Source organism: Lutra lutra, chromosome 3 (assembly GCF_902655055.1).
Source record: "Lutra lutra chromosome 3, mLutLut1.2, whole genome shotgun sequence".
Classification (NCBI taxonomy): Eukaryota; Metazoa; Chordata; class Mammalia; order Carnivora; family Mustelidae; genus Lutra; species Lutra lutra.
Window position 1 is genome coordinate 671030 of NC_062280.1, and position 25433 is coordinate 696462.

The following is a 25433-nucleotide window of genomic DNA, read 5'->3' on the forward strand; positions in this document are numbered from 1 at the left end:
GACTCGGGCCAGACCTCCTGCTGGGCCACACCTCCCAGCACCAGCCCAAACCCCACAACGCTGTTGTGTCCTCTCTTTAGGTCTAGAGCCATTAACAGCTTCCTGCGGCCGTCCCCGGTGCCTGGCCCTTCCTGACGAATTAGCTCCTTTCCTCTTCCTGCCAACACTTCAAATTAACATCTTCATTAAACTCTCTCCAATTAAACACTGCGAGCATGTCATTTACGTCCACCAGGACCCTGAAGGATACCAAGGCCAGGTGGTTCAGGAAATAAAGTGGAAATGCGAGCAATGATGAAACAAGGGACATTTTCGTTACGTACCAGTAGCGCAGCGCAAATCGGACCATGGATAATGTAGAGGAGATGGGTGTCAGAACTGATCCAGCAGCTTGGGGGGAAACAGCAAGATTATGTTGAGATTTTCATTTCACTTAGTTCCAGTAGAAATCAGAAAGAGAGATTATCTTACTTGTCATTGTAGTATAAGCTTCTCGCAACAGCATGTATACAAGCAGGGATCAGTGGAAATCCTGTAAATATCAAACAAAAAGAAAATTAACAGGCGACTTTCTCTGTAGATGCAATTCCTATAATGTGGTCACAAAACACGGATCTCAGAGGACTCCGGGAGCAAAAGTAACTGGTCACTATACACTTAATGAGTAAATATTACCTGTACAGTCAAGCAGTAACTATGGCAAATATCAGGTATTTATATATCCAGGTATGTGTGTCTTATGTGTGTTTTCTTCTAATAGAAGTCATTTTGAATCAGTGCATTTCAGAACCTAAGTCCATAAATGTGCTGTTTAAGCCCCAAGACTTAGAAGAAGTCAGGTGTATTTTCTATGATATGGAATCGGCCAGCATTTGTTTGGTGGATGGTCTGATGTGGGAAGAAGGTCAGACTGACCAAGTGAGAGGGATGGTTTATGTATTAGGTTTTTTCATGTTTTTAGCGTTCTAAATCAGATCTTTCCAACATGAAATGAAGAAATGTTTTTTGTTTTTGTTTTTTAAGATTTTATTTATTTATTTGATAGACAGAGATCCCAAATAGGCAGAGAGGCAGGCAGAGGCAGAGGGGGAAGCAGGCTCCCCGCTGAGCAGAGAGCCCGATGCGGGACTCGATCCCAGGACCCTGAGACCATGACCTGAGCCGAAGGCAGAGGCTTAACCCACTGAGCCAGCCGGGCGCCCCTGAAGAAATGTTTATGAAGATGAGCTATACTAACTGCACTGCGTATGCTGAAGCGTGTGTGCACATCTTTATGTATCTGTGTCTGTTGTCCGGCTGGATAGATACGCAGACGGACATATGAGAGATGAGTGTAATTTCAATTATGTTTCTGGAAACTAGTCCAGCTGAATTCATTTTCAGCATTTCATATTTTGAATTATTCTGGTTGTTTTTAAAAATACACTAGAGGCACAAATCAAGGACAGTCTCTTAATTACAGAGAACAAACCGACGGTTCCCAGAGGAGAGGTCGAGGGGTGGGTAACACAGGTGCGGGACCTAGGAGTGCAGTTGCAGGGTGATGTACGGAGGTGCCGAACCGCTACGTCGTACACTGGAAACTAATAGAATACTGTGTGTTAACTAACTTGAATTAAAATTAAAACTGAAAAAACAGGGGAAAAATACATTAAAAGTGTATCATTTGCATCGCAAATAATATTATGTCAGGAGCTTGTGTGGAAAAATAGAACTTTTGTGCGCCTTTATTCAATTACTGCTCCCTCTGTTCTTAAGATAAAATGACACTTTTTAAAAAAACAAACTTTTTTTGACTGGAATTTCAAAGCTGGCTAAGCTAAATGCCCTCATTTTGCACAAAGGAAAAAGGAGAGTCAAACAGTATGAAGACCGGATCCCTAATTCGTGATTCCAGTTCGATCGTGTTAGCCACTGCATACATAGCCAAGATACACACTGAGAGACTAAATAGAAAAAACCCCAACAACATTGTATTATTGACCTGCGACTGTGAAAACAAATGAGTCAGTGGTTCTTTGTTTAAATATTTCAATTTACAGCAATAAGCAAAGGTTAATCACCTGATGTTGTTTAAGAATGATTAATAATAAGTATATTTTTGTTGCAAAGGAGTTCTGCAACCCCTACGAGCTTTCTTAAAAAGTGAGTCAGCGGACACCCATAATGGCACTTACCCCAGCCCAGAAAATAATACCACATCAAGTGTTGCTTCTCTGCAAACACAGCCACCACAATGAGTGTGTGTAGGTAAATGCCTTCACAGAGCATCCAAAAGTAGTTACAGCCCATTAGGTAAAGATGAATGAACTGAGACACTTTACAACTAACCTGTGAGAAAAAAAAAGAAAACCATCAATATTTAGTTGTTCATGAATTCACATGTAAAGCAATGGTCTAATTTAGGTGAGTTACATAGAAACTCTCTCCTCTATGCGAAATCTTATATACTAACGATTATGATTTGTAAAATGCCAGTCTTCATCCTGATCTGATGGGGCTTCTAAAGTTTTTAAACACTGACTCTAAAGATTTATAATGGTAAACCTCCCAGGAAATGTGTAAATTCCAAATTTATTACAGCTAGTGGACATGTATTTTCCAAATACATCTTTTCATGAAAAATGGTCAATAATTAAAAATCTTCCATATTACTGCTACCAATGCAATTACTTAGTCAATAATAACCTAATGGGCTCATATTTTATGTTATTCATATATGAGGTTGATGATTTCATGTAAGTAAAAAGAAGAAAAATTATGGCTTCCTTCCTCTTTTCCTGAGATATCCACCTTCTCTTCTCTATTCTTTAAGAGACCGGAAGAGGAAGCTTCAAATACAGGGTAAGATAAGCATGAAGGAGAAAGAGATATATCTTGCTTCCTCAGAGAGGAAACTAAACTTAAAACTCTCTCAGAAATACGTGGCCAGGTACTCCCAATGGTTCTAGTCTGGTCAATAAATATTTAGTGGCAATTATCATTATTTGTGAAATAAATATTTTTTTCACTAAAAAGAAAATTGGAAGGGAGATACGCTAGAAAATGAATATTGGGTTCTCACAGAACAGTAATCATGACATGTGCCTATTAGTTAGCTTAAAATATTTTTAGTATGTTATTTTATTTAATCTTGAATTCTGTGTGGCATAATTTATCGTCAAATATTTTACAGATAGAAAACTGAGAAGTTAAGGGATTTGCTAATATTCACACAACATCAATCAAAGCTATACCCTGAACACAAGTCTTGTAACTCCAATTTTGTTTTCATGATTACACACAATGCCTTCTGCCATAGGACATTTATAAAACCCATTCTTCCATTAAACACATTGGCAGAATGCATGACATTAGACTTTAAGTACCTTGATGTCAAATATCACGTTATATTAACAAAGTCTTTCTTCTCAAGGGTAAAAATGAGTTATTCAGCTATATTATATAGAAATAACAGACTTCCGTTTCAGATGTTTATCTAGAAACATTTTTATTTAGAAACAGTTTTTAGGCATGCATATCTAATTGGGCTTCTTACTCCTGATTTCATGTAAAAAATTTGTCTGTAAGCTACTATGATAAAAAGAACTTAAAACGTGCTTCAGAAAAGTGTTTTTATGAAGGGCCTTGTTGATATAAACAAACATAATAAATTTTCCAAGAATATATTAAAAATATGTTACAGTTTGCAATTTGTACATTAAACACAAGATCCTTTTATCTAAATGTGAGCCTTGGAATCTCTTGTCCTGCAGCTTCATGGCAAAACTTCTGATCTCGTTGCCCTAGAGAAAATCGCTCTAAAGCGGTAGGTCATCAGCCCATTTTTTTATGTTGCTAATTCTATCCCAGGGTGTTTCCTCCCCCAGTGACACTGGAGTGGAACATACAACGAGATTAAGCAATCCGGATACACATGTGCAAACAATGCAGGGAATTTTAGGATTTTGGAAATTACCCTAAAACACACGTAAAACACCTAGGAAAGTATTGTTTATTGACCCACTGAGTGAAAATTCCTTCCCTTCCATGATTTCATTAACTAGATAACTTAATCTTTAAAAAAAACTACTTTATGTACTCCATATATAAACACTCTTCCACAAATCCATATCCAAAACTGTAGTATGGATACTGTAAACATAACGAAAGCAGATAATTTTAAGTACTTGAAAATACGCTTGTTATTTATGCAGATACTTTAGATACAGCTCATATATGCATATAGTTTGCATAAAATACACTTATATAAGTAAATTTTAGCTTATGTTTTAAAATATGGCTTCTGTATTATTACAGTCTCTGTACTTATTTTTATGTATCTTTTGATACTCATCCTAAAAATCGTGCTTCCAGAAACAGACCCCAAAATACAGAGAACAAACTATGTAAGGTTAGCAGGGATGGAGGGTAGGGGAGCGGGAGATGGGCAAATTGGGTAAAGGGGAGTGGGAGATCCAGGCTTCCGGTAACGGAGTGAGTAAATCATGGGAATGGAGGGCACAGCACAGAGATTACAGTCAGGATACTGTGCCGGTGATGGATGACGGATGATGGATGAAGAGTAGCTACACCCGTGGTGAGCAAAGTGTCCAGTTGTTGAATCGCTAGGCTGTACACCTGAAACTCATGTAACATTGTGTGTGAACTATGCTTCAATAAAAAAAAAAAAAAAATTTAAAGAAAAACAAATTGTGCTTCCAAAGGGATTATAAGGAAATAATTTATAAATATCTGCTGAGATACCAGGACCTGGTATTAAACCAGGTCCTGGTATTTAAATATTTAAAGAGTCCTTTAAAATTTCATGTTAAGACACTTTAAAATTACATAGGGGATGTACAATTCATTTTCCCCTGGTTTTATTAACTATTTAAAGTCACTTGATCCCAAATATATAATTTAATTAAAATTTTTCTATTTTCATGCCTTGTGTTTTCTAACGACATCTGTAGCTAGTTGTTTTGACTGATTTTTTAAATTATATGGACTATATGTTACATGTTCATAAACCCTTATGGCCCACCAGCAGGAAGACTCTAGCCATAAAATGAGGTGAAGATGTGTATAACATGTATAAATAATTGAAGCAAGAAATGTTTTCCTCCTTTTCATATTCAACCTCTAGAGCTTGGAAAGGTTGAGATGTATTTACCTTTACAGACTAGAGCATAGGTACAGCACTCTCAGGTGCCTGACCTTCAGATGTATATGTGGGTGCTTACCCACATTTACGTATATCAGGACCCCTGCCCGCTACCCCGCCCTCCACCACCTTTCACGTTTCCTTCCCTCTAACCTCTTGAAGCTAAAGGCACAACCTTGTCATACTTACAGGGTTTGTGGCCACTAAAGCCTGGTTGTTGGCCACTGCGGTGAGGTGAATGATGGTTACAACAGAGTTACAAACGAAAGAGAAAAACAGGTTTTTGTGCAAGGTAATCCTTTGGCAACTTAAGCTCCTAAAAGGCAAGAGAAACCAAATATTTTATTTTTACTAATAATCATTCAAAGAAGATACATTCACAATTCATAGTAGGTGCTCAAAATCTGGAAGAATTATTTTATTCTCCCCAGACTGACTCATGATAAAATCTTGATTAGGGAAAACTTATAGTTCCTTAAAAGAGAGACAAACGAGTTGTTTCAGGACAGGTAGACATTCGTAAGAATAGAAAATTGCCCATACAAGTCTTCTACATAAACTTCTTCTGTGAATCTCTCAACATGATTAATATTTTGATTTATTCTGAAAATGTAGAAACCTCAGGCTCAGAAAAGTTAATTGAGCGAAAGATCCTGCCGGTAATCAGTTTGAAAACCTTGGATTTGTCTGTCAGAATCTTACACAGAAAATGCTGTTTTCATTATACCACATAGGTTGTTCTGTTTATAAAGCCTGTTTATGAATGTTTATGTAAGTAAAATGAGGGCGCCTGGGTGGCTCACTGAGTTAAAGCCTCTGCCTTCAGCTCAGGTCATGGTCTCAGGGTCCTGGGATCGAGCCCCGCATCGGGCTCTCTGCTCAGCCGGGGAGCCTGCTTCCTCCTCTCTCTCTGCCTGCTTCTCTGCCTGCTTGTCATCTCTCTCTGTCAAATAAATAAATAAAATATTAAGAAAATAAGTAAAGTGAAATGCTAACTGTAGTTCATTGAAAACAATTTTAATTTTTCGTGTACACTTAAGCTTCCTTTTCTCCTCTATGATAGTGTATATTTCTGTTCCTCTCAGAATTCCCACTTTTCTGATGACTCTCCTCCCACCTCAATCTGGTTTGAATGTTAAGGACTTAAAAAGGAGCTGCTGGCATCTATGCTCTTCTAAAGATGTAGTCATCATAGGTCCACTAGCAAAAAAAAAAAAAAAAAAAAAAAAAAAAATTGCTTTTTACCCTCTTACTCTGTGGTAAATGGATATACTGCATCTTCCCCTTTGAAGGCCAAAACAATGCCATATTATGGGCAAAGTTTTGAAAAAAAAAATGAAATCTTATTGTAAGTAAAATATTTAATATAAAACCCAAACAAATACTTAAGAGGATTCATGGAATCATTTCAGAATACAAAAATAAAGTTTATTTTGAGTGTTTTATAAAATCATCTACCTAATATGGTCAACATAGATAATCTAGCCTGTATAATGCAAACCAAACACTTCTGCTTTAGAAACCTTGGTATCCCCTTTAGCTGTTCATATGGTTGTGTCGAACTGAACCATTGCGAAACAGACGGACTTTGTGTTGTGTAAGTGTGTCCAACTATCTACAATATTAGCCTATGGCTATTGTTTTGGTTTCTTCCATCTTCCTCTAGGTTCTGTGCAACTTAAATGCAGACAGATGCTATCTGACATACGTTTTCTATCAATGTCTAATGGTAAAAATGCTCAGATTTTTCTAGTTACGCATGTTGTTTTTCTCTAAACATATTCATTAACACATGTAAGCTCATCAGTATGAATAAAATCAATTGGTAAATGGAAACCAAAATATGAACTTGGTAATAAACACATTGGTTTGTTTGGATAAAACCCTAAGAATATCCAGGTATTTTTTCAGATGTTAACCTGAAACCAGTTCATCTACTCTAAGTTTTAAAACGCACTTATTTTACTCAAAATATTAAAACAATTGTTTTATACACTTGGAGAATGTTTTACAAAAAGCTCTCTGCTTTCTTTATGAGTTAGAATACCTCTTTCTATCCGAGCATAACCACAGAATGGAAAATGTGGTTTGTGGGTTTGGATTGTTTCCATTTCATATTTTTACATACAATTATTTTAGAATACTGTTTCGGTATGCAGTTTGACAAGCAGAGCGGGAGAGGCAGCTAACGTAAGCGTGTCAGCAGTCCGTCACTCTCTGCGTGTAAGGCCTCCACTCATTTCTGTTCTCTTTCGGACCAGTTAGGCGTGGGTAGCATCCTGTCGAACACATACTTCAAAGAGGGTTTCAAAATAGGCCTGAGACTGCATATGAACTATGTTAACTCCTGACACTATGACTTCAGGAAAGTTATTTGAAAACTCTAATCCTTAGTTTCTGCATCTGTAAAATAGGGATAACAATGGTACTTCATAGGACTGGCCATAAGGTGAAGTGAGATTAACCATGTCTAGTGCTCAGCATAATATCTCAGCCATGTTAAGTGAGCTATTAATTTTTTTAACATAGTTATCGTATGGCTGATTTTTGTCAAGTTCTCTAAGGGTTTTCTCTCAGAAATTATAAAATAGCATCAAGGTTCACCTTTGTAATCTAAAACTGTCCATATTTTACGTAGCACAATGAAACAGTGAATTGCCATCTTTTTGTTACAAAGCAAAAGAATTTAGCACTGGAAAGACAGTTTCCTATGATGAAGGGTGATAGGTAAGCAAACTGACTTGTTTCCCAAGGAATTTCATCCTTTTCAGAGTTGTCTCCACATCAACGCTTTCATTCTCATAGGAGCCCCAGGTTTGAAAGACTGACTTACTTGAGAAGCACAGAGTAAGCACGTCGAGGGGAGGGGCAAAGAGACGAGAGAGGGACCATCCCAAGTGACTCCCCACTGAGCCCAGAGCCCAACGCAGAGCTCCGACGCGCCATCCTGAGGTCATGTCTCGAGCGAAATCAAGAGTAGGACCTTAGCCAACTGTGCCACCGGGTACCTCATACGGGCCGCAAGTATTTATGTGGCTCCATATTCAGACTTCTGCCACAACATGAACAAAATACTCGCCTTTGTTTCCCATTTGGATGTGAGGTAGAAATTTCCAGATTACTTTCACTCAGTACTAATCCTAAGCAAAGCCAATGACAAAAAGGGCAAATACAAGCAACGTAAAAACTGCCCAGGCTACCGCGTCCTGCTTTCTCCTGCGAGTGTAACTGACTGAGTTTCCTAACGATGAGCCGCGTTCCCAGGAACGCACTAACCACGAATCTGGGAGGAAAGCTCGGGCCGGTTGGAACACTGCCAAAAGAGCAGGCCCAAGGCAATCAGTGTGTTAGAAGGAAACACAGTGCAGCCATCTTCTGCCTGCTGAAGGGGACACTGAGTCGACGGGTTCACCTGGTTAGGTGTGACCTAAGGTACATACGAGCTCTACCAACGGCTCCTCCGAGGCTGCCGGTGACCCTCTTGATCAGGTTAGAGAGAGGACAAGAGTGTCAGCCAAGGAGGTCAGTGGAAGTCCTGGAGGGAAGTGGTTGCTCTTGCTCCGTCACACTCCCTCCTCCCCCACCCCTGCCTTTCGCGGCTCCTCCGTTAAGACAGCTGATGGGTTCGGGCTGCAGAAGGAGCAGACGGGCACCTTTCGTGGGGCCAAATGGCTTTCTCATGTGTGAGCTGCCCCACGCGAGAGCAGGGCAGGAAACCAAGGGAAGAAATGGGCTTTCTGAATACCTGTGACTCTCACACTCCCCCAAATTTCAGAGATAAAATTCATAATAATAGCTGCTACCATTTATTGAGCTTTTAGAATACCCCAGACACAGAGGTAAGTACTTCACATTCATGAGGCCATATAATAACCCCTTGAAGCATCATTATCCTTTAGTAAAATGTAAGTATGTTGCTCCAGATTACAACCCTATTAAGTCATCTGCTGGATTTGAATGTTGCATTTAAAGAAAATATAAGGTTTTTGTCTCTTTTAATATTAATTTGATCACTATAACTATTGATGCATAAGTAATATATTGTACACTATTTCTAGATTTTGAGGAAACACTTCTGAATATTATAGATGTCATTCATGTAGCAGTAGGGGATAAATATACAAGTTACATCATGTAATTTCTGATAGTGTTATATGCTTTTTAGTAATTAAAATAGGATTAAGAAATAAAGACTGTAGCCAGAGGGGAGACTCAAGATAGAACTGAAACAGGAGAAGATAGGGGAGAAAAGCATTGCAAGCAGATAAAGAAGTTACTCAAAGTCAAAGTTCAAAAAAAAAAAATTGAGCTTAGAGTTTTTACAGGGCACAAAGAACGATGTGAGTAAAGACATAGGCAAGACTCCACATTGTTTTTCTTTCCCTATTCTAAGATGAAGAAAATTGAAGAGCATAATTTACTAAAAGACTTTTTGATTATAAAGCTCCTACTCATTTGTGTTACATTTTAATGTTCTAGCAGCAAATGTTAGCAGCATACTATCCAGTCACCCCCGGGCTCTGTCTTCCCGAACTATTACACGGACGTGGCACGTCGGAGGACTGACTGTGGTTTCTCCTCTTCTGTAGCCATGTCTGTGCGCACAGTCTAGCAAAATAAACTATGCCCACAAGAGTAGAAAACCCAGTTGCAACATACATGATGACTTTGAGGAGGAATAGTATTTATGTCCTCTAGTTCAAATCATGAAGTTTTAATCCATTCCAGTGACTATCCTTTTAACCTCAAGCAATGGATCATTTGTTTTCTTAAAAGGATTTGTCATTCTGTTCCCATGAAAATGTAGTTATGCTTAAATAGCACTTATGTTTCAATTTGTTCAACAAAATAGATTACACTTATAAAGAAGTTGCATATTTATCAAAAAAGATTAACAGGAATATGTGACTTTTACCATTCAGTTATAGCTTTAAATAATAAATTTGCTTTTTAAAATAAGTCCAAAATCTTTAATTTAGTTATTTACTTTATATTTCCATACTTGGGACTCTTCACCGCAAACCAGTGACAGCAGTTACATTGAAGCGGAAGTGGTTTTTGTTAGAGTAAATCCGTTAGTTCTTCTGCTCTCTCGTCCTATTCAGCTCGGACACTAATGCGGAATTACAGTGCTTTATTACATAATCGCAGCGAGCGTTTCTGAAAAGCTTTCCAACTAAGACTTTTCAGTTCTCACCATGTTTAGTTTGAGGGGGATAGACATTTCAGCACATTGATCAAAATTCATTAATTTGGAAATAGACTGAGTATGATCTAATAAAATGTTCCATGAAAAATTATGGTGAATTAACCAATATTCAATGTTAGGTTGAAGGAAGCCCGGGATGCATAGAGCAGAATGAAAGGTGCTCAGAACGGCACTGCCTCAAAGGACTGACCCGTGCCAACGAGCTGAGAACGCCGAGATGACCTGAGCCGTGTGATTCAGGGCCACGTGCTGACTGTTTCTGAGCTCGGCCATTGTCGAACCTCTGATGGGCAGATTTGCCCGGTTTTCAACAGCTTACGGAAGTGAAAGTTCTAATTTGCCAAAACAAAAACATCAGGATATGGTTTATAGAGTTAAGACTTTTTGTTCTCTATGTTGCTATGCAGGATTTCTTTGACTAGTTAGCTTTGTTTAAAATTGATTTGAAGATTGAACCATGAACAGTTTTCAGGAGGAAAAGTGTCGCTTAAAGAAGAAAACCATAGTTGGTTCTAGTTCGAGGGAAATATGAAGAACTGGAATCGAGATAGGTGCTCACAGTATTGGCTGGGCATGTTCAGACATGATCTGAGAAAAAAAGGTGAGAGTGAGTCACTTGTCCTGAAAAGCAGAAATATAAGCATTAAAGGATTATTTTATTAAGGAAGTTTAGCCTATCAAGTGGATAGATTTTTGTTGAATTTTATTTAAAACTATCTCGACTACCTAAACATGACATCATTGTCTATATAGTTGCAAATATGCAACTTGGTTTTGAAATTACTTGGAATCAGTGTTTAAAAGATGACAACAATTAAGATGTCAAAAATAAAAAGAACCATTGTTTCTCCATACAAGTCAGATGTGGTATGTGCTCTTTTATGTGCGAGAAGATGGAGCCCTTTATCTGGGTTGAAAGTAAGGGTCAGATTTGCTATGCTCTCCAATTTTAAACAGTAATTAAAATATAATTTATAACTAATTCTGGTAAAGTTTATTTTTTTTTATCTGAAGGGTTGTGCTTTGTTTTTCTAACGATCATTATGAGTAAGAGTCATTGCCTCTCAGGGCTTGGCAAATCCCAAAGCTCTGTCTCTCTGTTCCCCTCCCTTTCAGTTCCTTTTCTTTTTATCTCCCACTCTGATTCTTTCCTTTAATTGGCTCTAATATAAAACTGAAGTATATCTGGTAAATAGTGCTTTGAGCTCTCTGTTTCTAATTTAAAGCATGGATGAGTAGGAGACTTTTCTCTGTCTAAATAAACATAACAAACAGCACCCTAAATCAACTGTTTTGTTTGGTTCTTGGTTTTTATTAGGATGGGTCAGTAACCCTGGATTAACAGACCCACAAAAAATGTCACCTCTACCAAAGATGAAGCAAGAGTGACTGCATTCTGGGGAATTGGGGCAAGCAGCAGAAAAGAGATACTGGTAGCTTTTCAGTACACAGTGATTTCATGTGAAACGTCAACTCCTACAGGATGTTTCCAGGTTGGTGGGAAGAAAGCTAAAATTTCTAGTGCTCTTGACTGTTTGAACATGCTTTATTAACCCTTCAATTCAGCATCTTCCGAGGCAATCTGTGTCTTCCTTTGGTCCAGCTACAGGGTATCCTATATCATTTTACACAGATCCTCCTCCTGATTGGAATTTTAAGGAGTCGTGCTCTAATTCCTTTCTTTGTTGATGGAGACAACAAAGGCCAAACTCAAGGGCCTTGTCCAAGGTCATAGATAAGTCATGGAAAAGTCAGTCTTAGAAATACACTTCCAAGTCGCTTCATGTCTTCCGTTCCTCAAAAATGTCTTAAGAGCCTACTGTGAGCAAAGCCGTAGGCTAAGCCCTGGAATGTGTTTAAAAAAAAGGAAGCAGAGATGATTTGTGCTGTCACGGGACTAACTTTGTGATGTTCTTTCCGGTTCTTTCCATTACTTGCTGGTCAGTGGACGGTAGTTTTCAGTAGACGGCAGCTTCGACTGTTGTGGTAGACGGTTTTGAGGAGTATATAGTAGAAGTGTCTTAAAGTCAAAGGTTACAAATTCATCACTATGGTTTCAAGTACTGAACAAGCCAGATGGTATCTTGTGGGAATAAAGAGCTTTATTATTTTTGACTAGTTTAATGAGGCATAATTTTCTGATATAATTATATTAATAACTTTAATAAAATTTTTCATTCACTGTTTATTCTCCTATGTGAAAATTATAACAATTTCTTTATAAATTGTGTTTTTTAATTTTGTTTTTTAAAGTGCCCACTGGTGGGGCACCTGGGTGGCTCAGTGGGTTAAGCCGCTGCCTTCAGCTCAGGTCATGATCTCGGGGTCCTGGGATCGAGTCCCGCATCGGGCTCTCTGCTCAGCAGGGAGCCTGCTTCCCTCTCTCTCTCTCTCTGCCTGCCTCTCCGTCTACTTGTGATCTCTGTCTGTCAAATAAATAAATAAAATCTTAAAGTGCCCACTGGTATAGTGCACCTAGCAGGGCTGAATGTTTATATAAAAATATTTTAATGGACTAATAAGGAAGAGTGATAACTATACCAATAATAGACATTTCCAAATTAGACATTCCACTTAACACTGAATATTTACTATGTTAGTCTTTATGCCGAATCTATGACATAAATACTGATAAATACAAAATAAGATGTGAGGGGCGCCTAGGTGGCTCAGTCATTAAGTGTCTGCCTTTGGCTCAGGTCATGATCTCAGGGTCCTGGGATCGAGCCCCGCATGGGGATCTCTGTTCAGCGGGGAGCCTGCTTCCCCTTTCCTCTCTGCCAACTTGTGATCTCTGTCTGTCAAATAAATAAATAAAAATCTTAAAAAAAAAAAGAAGTTAAAAAAAAAGAGTAAGATGTGAAATTCAAGATTACAGAAATGAAAGAACTTGCCGCACAGCAGGTGAATGACAGAGGTGGTATCTGTCAGGTACGTGTCCAGAAGGAACACTCTTAACACTCTGTAGTCAGGATGTCCAGACATATAAAAAGTATTTCAATTGTTATACGTAGGTCTTCACTTGAAGAGGGTTTTTCATGTTTTATATAAAGCCTGAGCATGTATAATAAAAATTAATTTGTAGTTTTACTTCTTTCTGTCCAAGTGTTCCATTTATAAAAGATAATTAAAGTCAAATAAAATTACTTACAAGCAGAAAAAAACAGAGATTGGGAGGAAGTATGGATAACTTAGTTAACTACTTAAAACACAAAGAAAATGGACTAGGTAATCTCTTCATTCTATATTTCTCAAGACTATAGTTTGTCTTTGAATAAGGAGTGAATTCTTTTTCCTGAGGTTAGAAATAGTTAAAACTTGTAATTTTTCCCCAAGATTTGTGAGATAGTGTTAAACAACTCTTATTATTTCTATTTTATGCTTTTAGGATAGAGGCTATCTTTATATTCAGTCATAGTTGTAAGAGCTTTCATATTTAAAAATCTTAGCTAATATTAGTTACATTTAAATTCATTCTCTCAGTGTGTTTGTATGGTATGGTATGGTGTGGTAGGTATGTAATTTTCATGAACTAAAAATCTGAGCTCTACGAGTATTGCATAAATTTAACAGCAATTAATTAATTATTTAGTTCTAAGAGCCAAGAGTGTCATATTTTCAAATTTAGACAGTTTGTATTTTTATTTTTTTAAGATTTATTTATTTATTTGACACAGAGAGAGAGACACTGCAAGCAGGCAGAGCAGCAGGCAAAGGAGGAGGGAGAAGCAGACTCCCCACTGAGTAGGGAGCCCGATGAGGGCTTGGTCCCAGGACCCCGGGATCATGACCTGGGCCAAAGGCAGCTGCTTAACCCACTGAGCCACCCTAGACAGTTTGTATTTTTAAATTGTAAAGATTCTGTCTTCATGAATGAGAAAAGAAATGAACTATATCTTTTTGAAACTGTTTATTTTATTATACTAAATAAGAATTTGAAATTTTAATTTCATTTTGGGTTTACAGAGTCACTATTAGCTGATTTTCATTGCCCTATTTTACCAATAAGTGTGCCAGCATCAGCAACATTGCTTCACTTTGTCAGTGGGCATGAGTTATAGCTCTACGGACCAGAGCGCTTCATCTAACAATTAATCCTCTGGGTGCCTGGGTGCCTAGTTTGGTTAAGCATCTGCCTTCAGCTGAGGTCATGATCCCAGAGTCCTGCCGGCTCCCTGCTCAGCGGGGAGCCTGCTTCTCCCTCTCCCTCTGCCCCTCCCCCTGCTCGTGCTCTCTCTCTCTCTCTCTCTCAAATAAATAATTGAAATCTTTTTTAAAAATTTTAAATATATAAAAAAATAAACAAAAATTATTACCTTGAAAAATGGTTACTTTTCTGTTTTTTAGAACAGACATTTTTAATTTATTATACAATCATAAAGTTTTCTTATTCCAAAGAGAGTGTTCATTAAAAAATCTTGTTTAAGGAGAAAATATATTGAAGAGTGAAGTCATGAAGTTGTATTAAGCTATATATAAGCAACTGATATGATGTAACAAATTTGTTTTGAGTAAGAACCTTTTGATAACTTGTTGCAAAATATGGTACAGTAAATTAAATTCCTTAAGAAATGTTTTCTATATTTTAGGATAAAAATTCTTTTCAACTGACTTTGATACATTTTTACATAATTTACTAAGAAAACATGTCAAATATAAAAGTGTACACAGATGCTTAATTAGCTTTATTCAGAGGGGAGTTTTTTAAAGTCATTTTCTAATGGTGCCTAGATAATGTTATAAATCAAAAGTGCCATTAAAAAGTATCATGGGAATTCCTCAAAGTAACTGATCTTGAAGACTTTTAAAAAGGCACAGGTTTCCAAAAACAGCAATTCTGATGCAATCTCCAGACCCGTGATTTTGAAGTCTTGAGAGACCATGGCTGGTCGGTTCATATATTATTCAATATACTCTAATATCTGATTGGCTGTGGGCCAAAGGCTGGTGTTCTGGTTACATTTGTATCTACCATCCAGCTGCCTGGTAATTGACGTGCTACTGCTCCAGCTGATTCTGAAGCTGCCAGTGTTGCAAGACGCCGCTGAAGAGGAAAAGTGTAGAAGAAGGAGGAGGACGTAGAGGAGGAAGACAATGACAGGGTCATGCAGATGCACTGGGATACAGCTACTCACTCGTCACACTGCATTCTGTAATCATCGGTGGCGATCAAAATTACGAAAACCGTGTTAATGCATAAAATATTGTATTCACATTTTGGAATTTCTTTCCCATCAATTTAAAACATAACTTGTTGATTGGTTAAATTAAGAAATGGGAGCTGACTCTCCCAAAAAAGGATGTAAATTTCAAATAAAATTCAAAATGCAAGCTAACTATACGAATGATGACGTCCCAAACAAGGAAAAGTAATCTAACCATAACATACTTAGATCATCAGATTTAATAATATATTTTAAATCCCATTGCCATTATTTGCACAAAATACCAGTTTCTGTAATGGACCGTGTATACTAACACAGAAATTGACCTAGAAGTTGAAAACTCAATTAAGAAGTCCTATAATATGCTATGGTGAGTGCTGTGAAGTGTGTAAACCTGGCGATTCGCAGACCTGTACCCCTGGGGATAAAAATATATGTTTATAAAAAATAAAATTAAAAAAAAAAGAAGTCCTATAATATTTGACAGTTACTAAAACTAATACAGATAGATTTACATACAAAATTTACATAATTTTGGCTCTCTTCTCACTACCTGACTTTATTCTTTTTTTTTTTTTTAAAGATTTTACTTATTTATTTGACAGAGAGAGAGATCACAAGTAGACAGAGAGGCAGGCAGAGAGAGAGAGAGAGAGAGGGAAGCAGGTTCCCCGCCGAGCAGAGAGCCCGATGCGGGACTCGATCCCAGGATCCTGAGATCATGACCTGAGCCGAAGGCAGCGGCTTAACACACTGAGCCACCCAGGCGCCCAACCTGACTTTATTCTTATCTGTCCACTAATTTTGTACAGTTAGACTTCAGATTTCATCAGTCTCTGCTCTATATATTTCACAAAGCCAAGTTCAATATATTTCAAATCATTTTAAACATTCAATTTATTTTAAATGTTATAAGTTCGCCTATATTTCATACATTTTATCAGAACATGATGGAAACATGCACATGGCACTGCATTCACCAATGACAACTGGTCAACTTGAAAGTGTTTTACATGTACTTACTTGAAATAAAAGAATATACCAAGCGAGATAAGCAGTGAGGCGATGGACAGTCCGTGTCCGATTATCGTCAGGTAGAACAGGTTCAGCGCGGTCTGTAAGTCGTACGAACAACAACACAAGTAAGGGCCGTGTCAGTACTATAACCTCCCTGTGTAACACTGAACTCAATAGAGTAACCTGTGTTTTTGAGAATATGTGCTCTGAGAGCCTTGCCCTCTAGCTTGTATTAGACATTTGAATACGTCTGGAATGAAGAATAGCTACGCAAATTTATCGAGTGACATCAAAATTTACAAATTGTGTGCCCTTTTTATTTAAGAAATTAGATGTCATAGGAGAGGAAGGAATAATTTTATTGATCTAGGGTTGTGTAATATAAGAAACTAGCATTTTATGTTTTGAAAGATATGGGCAATTTTCCACTCTATCACTTGTGCACATTGAATCAAATGCTCTGTAGTTATTTTTTTGTGTTTTGTTTAGATAGAGCTTTCTTTATTACTGGGTTTTTCTCTTTCCTTTGACTATTTGAGACTCCAAGACAAATCTCAATAGAGTAATTACAGGAGCCTCTGATATGAATGTACAAATATGTACTTTCACATGATTTTGACTTTTCCTCTGATTTTTTAATTTTTCTATATTCCATCTATTTGTAACTTATTATTGTATTGTGCATTTTTATAATTCTCTTTAAACCCTTCTCTGAGTTAACAAAGAATACACGATTTATAGCTATGCTGATAGCGGACAGTTATCAAATGCTCAGTCTATGCTGTAGTTTTTTAAGGTTTTTCCTTGTATTAAGTCAATCCATACCGAAACCTTGAGGGTGAGTTTACTGTTATCTTCATTGCATACTCCAGGGAGCAGAGGCTGAGAAAGGTCATAGTTCGCCTGAGGTCCTCGGGCTGGTCAAGGGCCGGAGCAGGAAGTCCGATTTCAGGACCGGGCCTCAGTCACTGACCAGCTCGTCTGTGTCCCCCACGAGCACATACGTGCAGGCACCTCTGCCAGAGCTTCATCGTGACAGACTGTGACTAGCCCTGACTTTGCGTGCGGTGCTGAGAGTGGGAACGTGGGAAGGCCCTGGAACCGGTCAGCAGGACAGCCTGCCATCGAGGGACAGAGAGGGCCGTTCAGGCCCTGCTGGGCTCCCTTGTCCACTCGAGCACAATTCCTGAACTTAACTCTCAAAATTCCCACCACTGAAACGGTCCCTTTTCTTATGCTTCCAAAGTATGCTTTCTTGGGGAAATTTGAAACTCTACTAGTGACACACGGACGTGTAGACACCCTGTCACCTAACGGGGTTACTTCCTCCGCATCATGACAGAATGAACGATTATTTCCACAAAGACTTTTCTCCATTGTTTTTCTCAAAGTATATTATGAACATCGAATGGAACGCAAAGTAAATTTCCTCCAATCTGTACCAGCAACTAACTTTTTAAACAGTGTGGACCGCGTGTCGGTTAATGCGCATTCTGTACCTTCACTTTCTCGTGTGTGTTCACGTTGCACTGGGTGTAATTGGTCCATGTCCGGTTGCTCAATGGGTGTCTAAACCAGTTTCCATCTTGGTCACAGATCTTTGTAACTTTTTCTTTATAATTAAAAAGAAAAGAAGTAGAGAGTAATTTAATTAACTTGGGGTTTATTTAATTTTCTTTAATTAATGTAAGCGAATCTGTATATAAATTTCTGCTTTTACCTGATGGGTCAAAGTCCTGAAAGTAATCGGGGCAGTGCTGTATAGACTCGGTTCCGGCGGCGACATCGTTCCAGCACAACCACCCGTCCCAGGTTCTGTTGCAGTAAATGCCTGAAGGGGGGAGGAAACATCAGCGGTTGCTAGAGCTTCTAGTTGCACCTGAAGACATCAAAATCTTACTGGTGGGTTAATACCGATGTGAAATACAGACCACTGACTGAACATGAAGATGACATATACAATCTGTAGCTATTACTTAAATTTTTCACTAAGTAACTATTGGAAAAAACTGCTAAATTCAACTCAGAAATATCTGAGTATATTTAAAAGTTTAACTTACATTCCAATTCTCAAAGGCAGCTCTTCACTCAATAAATCGAGTGGTCTTTGCTAGTTGTCCTTAACCATAAAGGTAGTAGTTACTTAGTGTCCCTACACTTAAATTTTTTTTAAAAAAATGGGAAATTGGAAAATGTGTTATCTTAGAAACTGTGTTCCTAGGGCAAGGTGTTAGTGTTTTCTAGGAAAAAAAAAAAAATGAATACTCCAACATTTCCCATTTCACTACATTGACCCTAACCTTTCCACCAAATTTTAGCTCTTACTTGCCTTCCTTTACTTTTCAAATGGAGTGGACTGTCTAACATTCTCACAATTTTCTTTTACCACCCTGTTACACGAAAAAATGTTTTGTTTTGTTTTTTTAAGGCATAAAGAGATGACTAGCGTTCCAAATTTATAACAGTCTATAATCAAAGAAAATAATTTTCCACCTCGTCAGGCAAGCACTCATAAATAGAAGCCTGAATGTTGTATGAGATGTTTATTATTTTTAACAGATTTGTGCCACAATCTCAGAAAAATTCTCTTGGCCTGAAAGTATAAATAATTCTGATTAAAACAAAACTCAGATTGTCTCCTTTTTTTCTCCTGTGATTTTTCAAACACTTATTCACATAGTCTGCATTCATATATTACTAAATAAAATACATTTGGGGGCCTATCAGAGAAGAACTCCCTGATAGAAAGCATCTCAAATAAGTCTTATCACTGATCCAAAAGATTCTACTTAATTAATGACAACACTGGCAGTATGACAGATTTCAAGGCCCAGAAACTTTCAAACTGTGTTGTATGGCATTTGAGCGAGACAGGAGTAGGTATTCCATTAAAAGAGTTTCTATGGTCAAAAAACTTGGTAAGCACAAAGTGAACATAACGACAGTTCTTCATTGCAAGACTTTCTAGAGTATTTAAAATTACAAAGTGTGTTACGAAGCTCCAACAGAAGGATTGATTACTGTTATTCTAAAATTATTGTATCACAAAATTGTCTCATAAAGATATCCCTGTTGTTCAACAATTAGATTTGAAGCTGCTTTAACATATATCTACATGATCTGGAAGGGGTCCATTCAATCATTTTGAACTTACAACACTTAGATTTTAATTGAATAAAGTGAGAAGCAAGAGGGATTAACACAGAATTTGTATACAGTTCATGTACTTGATAATTTAACCCCTATTGATATAATACCAGATATTTTGTCATTGTCTATATATTTCAAAGATATTTTTAACTGGATAAATTTCTCATAATAGGGCACCTGGGTGGCTCAGCTGGGTTAAACCTCTGCCTTCAGCTCAGGTCATGATCCCAGGATCCTGGGATCGAGCCCCACATCGGGCTCTCTGCTCAGCGGAGAGCCTGCTTCACCCACCCCTTTCTCTCTCTGCCTGTCTGTGATCTCTGTCAAATAAATAAATAAAATCTTTGAAAAAAAAAAATGTTTGGATAGATATATCTAAATAGTTCTCCAAAGATAAACTACATTGTTCATTAAGATTCTTCATCAAGAAGAATTGTTCATTAAGACTGTAAAAGTTGCCCAGTGTGGGAAAATCACCTTTTTCCTCACAAACAAGTTCATTTTGTCAATTACAAATATCAATAATAAACTACTTTTAACATTTTGTTTATATAAGAAACATTACATATTATACCATCAAATATTTTCCCCCAAATTTTAAGATCTTTGTTTCCACTGATAATTTAGAAATAGTGAAAGTCTTTACATTTTTGGTATGTTTCGTTGTGAGTTTTGCATTTTATATTTGGAAGATATATCCTGTTTTTATGGTTGCCAGATAAAATAGAGTGCCTGGTTTTAGTTTTGATATTTTAGTTTGTTTTTGTTAAATCTGGCAACTCTCTCTGTGCCACTCATCTGTGTATCTTAAGAAGCTAAGCAAACATCTGGCATTTTGCCGTCCCTCAGTAATGTTACAAAAATATCTAAAGAATATCTTAATAAAAACAGAAGCACTTAGAATTTATTAGCATTGCTACAAATATATTATGCAAAGCACATGTTATAAAAAAAGTTATAATTTTGTTGTGCCAACTCCTATCAAGCAGCTTGTGAAAAAAACAAATACAAATTACATAAACTGAAGATCGATGGCCACTGATTTAATTCAAGATGTACATTTGATATTTTAAATATCTCTGTACCATAAAAACTGTTACTAAAAATATTTCTGTTACACATATTTCTTAGTAGAATTTTTTAAAAGAAGCAAGATAAATTACGTCATAAAATGTTCATGTATTATTGAGAATGCACATATGCCAGGAAAGCTAACAACTAATCCATTTCTAGTAAGGGACCTAAAGAACCCACAAATGATGTCATGGAGTAGTTTTCCTTTAAGAATACATCAAGTACATTTAAAATTAAAAATTTTATCATGTTTACCTTCTGTTTGTTGAATCGGGTCTTGCATAATTTTTTGGTAACATTCGTACTGAGCTGTCATGATTTTATTTCTAGTATAGACACCGAACTGACTTAAGCCATCAGTGTTCTCTTCTGATTCTGCTATGTCAAGAATCTAAGGGATTAAAAAAAGACAAAAAACTTCAGAATTGTGAGAATGCCCATCAGAGGCAGTCTGTCCCATGGAAAACCGTCACTGCAGTGATGCGCTCCACGGTCATCTGGCTCTGGGGGGGACTCCCTGATCGCAAGTGTTTGCCAGTTTTCATGGTTTAAATATCCCCGCCGTGGTTAGTTCCAAGTGCCCCAAAGTGCTGCTAATGGCGGCTGTGGAAGTGTGGTCCACGCACGGCTGTCCGGAGCCTGCGGGAGCCGGCCCTGGGATGTGCTCTCGGGAATACGGACGGAGCTGTGGTCCAAGTCCTTCGTGCGTGTTCTCCGGCTCTGCAAACACAGGCAAGATCTTTAAGGCCCCCGAGCCCCTGAGCTTCCTTATTGTCCAGTGGAGTAAATCAGTACCAGGATAACAGAGGGCAGTGTCTGATGTGTAGCAAATATTCAAAATTTTCATTCTTATCATCCTTTTTTGACAATCACAATATTGAGAATATTCATCTATGGTGTGGGCAAACGGAATTTCATTGTCTGCAGATCAGCAAGTGTTTTTGGACAAAGCATAGATTTATGATATTCCGACTCAGAAGCACTATTTTAAGCTTCACTTCAGTCTTAGTATCTATATGACTTGTTTCTGTTTTATAATATGAAGCCTCTATAACCTGTCCTTGACCTTATTTCTTCTTTACTTTTCCATTATTTCTACCAATTTCCATAAGCAGTAATTTTCTACTTTTATTTTGTCACCTTTTTCTTTTATTCTATTTAAATTCAACTAGCCAACATATAGTACATCTTTAGTTTTTGATGTAGTGTTCATTGATTCATTAGTTGCATATAACACCCAGAGCTCATCATATCACGTGCCCCCCCCCTTAATGACCATCGCTCAGTTACACTGTCCCTCCACCCACCTCCCCTCCAGTAACCCTCAGTTTGTTTCCTGGACTCTTGTGGTTTGTCTTCCTCTGTGATTCTTCCCATTCAGTTACCCCTCTCTTCCCCTATGATCCTTTACCCTATTCTTTACATTCCACATAATAATAAAACCATATGATAATTTTCTGTCTCTGATTGACTTATTTCATTTAGCATAATACCCACGAGGTCCATCCACATTGATGTAAATAGTGGGTATTCATCCTTTTTGATGGCTGGGCAATATTTCATTGGATGCATGAACCATTTCTTCTTTATCCATTCATCTGTTGAAGGGCATCTTGGCTCCGTCCACAGTTTGGCGACCGTGTCCCTTGCTGCTATGAACATTGGGGTACAGATGGCCCTTCTTTTCACTCCATCTGTATCTTTGGGGTAAATACCCAGTAGTGCAATGGCAGGGTCATAGGGAAGCTCTATTTTTAATTTCTTGAGGAATCTCCACACTGTTCTCCAAACTGGCTGCACCAACGTGCATTCCCACCAACAGTGCAAGAGGGCTCCCCTTTCTCCGCATCCCCTCCAACACATGTTGTTTCCTGTCCTGTTCATTTTAGCCGTTCTGACTGTATAAGGTGGTATCTCGTTGTGGGTTTGATTTGTATTTTCCTTGTCCCCTTACTCTTGATTCTATGTTCCCTAGCCCAAATTTGTATTTAATAAAGTCTAAATAGAAATATTCTCCCAGCGTGTGGCACCACTTAATTTCACTATTGCCTGCCCACTATTTAACATGCGCACTCTCTGTGTCTGGTTCTGTGATTAGTTTAATTTCCTAATAAAGATTTATGCAGCAGTTAGCTGCACAAGCAATGAACATAAATTTACAGCATTAAGAAAATTAATATTTTTCTCCTGTTCTCAGGAAGTTTATGGAATTGCATAAAATCAGTATTTTTATTCTTAAAAACTCAGATTTGCACACTGTCTGAATTCAAGAAAAATGGTCACAATCCTTAAATTACCGTAATCAGACTGGTAATCTGCTCCAGATCCCCTGCAGGCAAGCCAAGTGGGCAGGCGCCGCACCCGCACCCGCACCCGCGGCGGAGGCAGCCGCGTCCCGCTCCTGGAATTCCGGTCTGTTTGCCCAAGACAGCACCGGAGGCGGCAGGGTCTGGACGCCCCCGGGACTGGAGGGGTTTTCAAATTCAAATGCTGACAGGGATGTAGTCTTGCTTTTTTCCGGTTTTCTATATTTTCCTTGAGTCTCTCGGTGTGCATGTTCTTATGCGGTTGCTTGAAAACACGGCGGGAGGAGTCTGCGGCCCCGAGTCACGGGCGACCGCATCCTGCCCCGGGCGACCGCATCCTGCCCCGGCCGCCCCGCGCGGGACCGACGGATGTAAACGAAACGCTCGTAACTGAAGACGCACCGTGTGTCGGAAGGACCGTGACCCTCCCGACGGCCGCTCGGTCGCGGGCCTGCCCGTCTAGCCCGTCCCGGCAGATGCCCGCGGGGCGCGCAGGGGCGCAGCCGCGCCGACACCCCGCCGCGAGCGCGCCTCAAGGCCCGTGGGGACCCGCACCGCGTCCCGCTTGAATGAAGCGACGGGAATCGAATTAGAAGCGGTGCGGGTCCCGCGGGCGCGAACGAGCCCGCGGGCGAAGAGCAGCAAAGCACCGGGTTGGAACCTGCTTCGGAACTAGATCTAACCGCGGCGCCGGGGCCCCGCGCTGCGCCGCCGCCTTCGGCTCAGGCCACGGTGTCGGGGTCCCGGACCGGCCGCGTCGGGCTCTGCTCGCGGTGAAGCCTGCCCCTCCCTGTCTGCCCGCTTGGGTCTCTGTCCGTCAGAGAAATGAGTAAAATCTTAAAGAAAGAAAGAAACAGATCAAATAGATCTAACTCGGAATCGACAGGTCTGGCTGAAAACCTTTGACCTACGACGTACGACTACACCCGGAGCCGCCTCTCTCTCCTACCGCCCTTCGCCACCTCCCCGCGCCTCCCACCCTGCCGCCGCGCCGTCCCGCGGTGGCCCCCCGGGCTTAAACCTGAACTTGCGTACAGGAACGAAACACAATATTGCTTTGTGGATCAAAATGTACTTGACTTGTGCATCAAATAACTGCATGTCATTCCGCTGTTATTAACCTTATTAATTAAAGGTAAAAGGGAAGTTAAAACAAATCATCGTAAATAGGGATTTACATCAGAGGAATCTATACCTACCATAAAAAAAGGCAAGACTAGCAGTAAATACGGGATACGCGTTTTCTCCATCACTGAAGCCAAAATGAAGTATGTTATACAATGTAAGTCAAACTGCAACTAAGATGAAAGAAATGTAATTAATCAGATTTGTAAAATACAGGTGGTACTCAACGATAAATTTTTTAAAACTATATAGTAATTTTGCTTTAAGGATTTGATTGATAGTTTTATATATTACAGATGTTAAGAGCATTGGGTGCTTGGGTGGCTCAGTCAGTTAAGCATCTGCTTTTGGGTTAGGTCATGATCCCAGGGTCTTCAGATCCTGCCCTCATCGGGCTCCCTCTGCCCCTCCCCCATTTATGCGTGCGTGCTCTCTCGCGCTCTCTCTCTTTCTCAAAGGAATAAACAAAAAGCATTATGGCTTAAAATACTGAAGGGCCTAAATACATTTTAGTTTCACAAACAGAAAAGCTTCTTACATACATATTTTTAAGTAATTAGAAAGCGTCTTGCTTTCTTTGCCTTTACCAAAATTGGAATAAAATGATTAAAGTATCAAAATAAAGAGCTTCACAAGAATATAGAAACACAAAATTTGATAACATATCTTACTATAAAGCTCACCTTGATTTTCTATAAATAATTAACCTCATTTTTAATTTTCCAACTCTTCCATAATTTAAGGAGAAAATTGTTAATCAGGCCAATTCCTTGAGAATTAACAACAATGTGTCATAAAAATGGCCTTATAACTTAATAGAAATCCATCTTTAATCAAGAAATAAAAGATTTCCCTATCTATGTTATTCCCCATCTATGTTATTAAAATAAAGTTACAGGAAATGGGCAATACTACATAAAGTATTTCTGTTAAATATTTCTGACAGTAGATACAATTCTGAAGTAATGAAAATGGCCTCTAAAACAATACCCCTAACTTATTAATTCTTAGAAACAAACGTTGCTGGCTTGCTTACTCACGATAAGGTCCGTGAGCAACCTACTTTGACAGTAGTTTTATAAGTTATCACGATGTAGTCATAATATAATATTTATTTAACTGAATGTGTAAGCAGTATTTTTCAAGGCAAGGGAGATTTAAGAAATCCAATCAATAGATATTTGCCAGAAAACCATGAACTTACACTTTATTGTTAAGAAACTTGTCATGATTTTTATTAT

At 38.5% G+C, this 25433-nt stretch overlaps 1 protein-coding gene across 4 annotated transcripts in view; it reads right to left on the bottom strand.

Annotated features, from left to right (window-relative positions):
- CALCRL (calcitonin receptor like receptor) overlaps positions 1-25433 on the bottom strand; it is a 93443-nt gene that overhangs the window by 12819 nt on the left and 55191 nt on the right. For 3 of the 4 annotated variants that reach the window (XM_047720911.1, XM_047720908.1, XM_047720910.1), the window contains 9 exons: positions 24267-24359; positions 21017-21152; positions 18258-18368; positions 18037-18149; positions 16544-16635; positions 5336-5462; positions 2178-2331; positions 472-532; positions 324-390 (listed from right to left, as the gene is read on the bottom strand). In XM_047720911.1, the coding sequence (XP_047576867.1) occupies positions 324-390; positions 472-532; positions 2178-2331; positions 5336-5462; positions 16544-16635; positions 18037-18149; positions 18258-18368; positions 21017-21152; positions 24267-24317 (912 nt within the window). In that variant the 5' untranslated portion in view covers positions 24318-24359. Of the gene's footprint in view, positions 1-323; positions 391-471; positions 533-2177; positions 2332-5335; positions 5463-16543; positions 16636-18036; positions 18150-18257; positions 18369-21016; positions 21153-24266; positions 24366-25433 lie in introns of all 4 variants that reach the window. The other variant, XM_047720909.1, reaches the window with a different exon arrangement.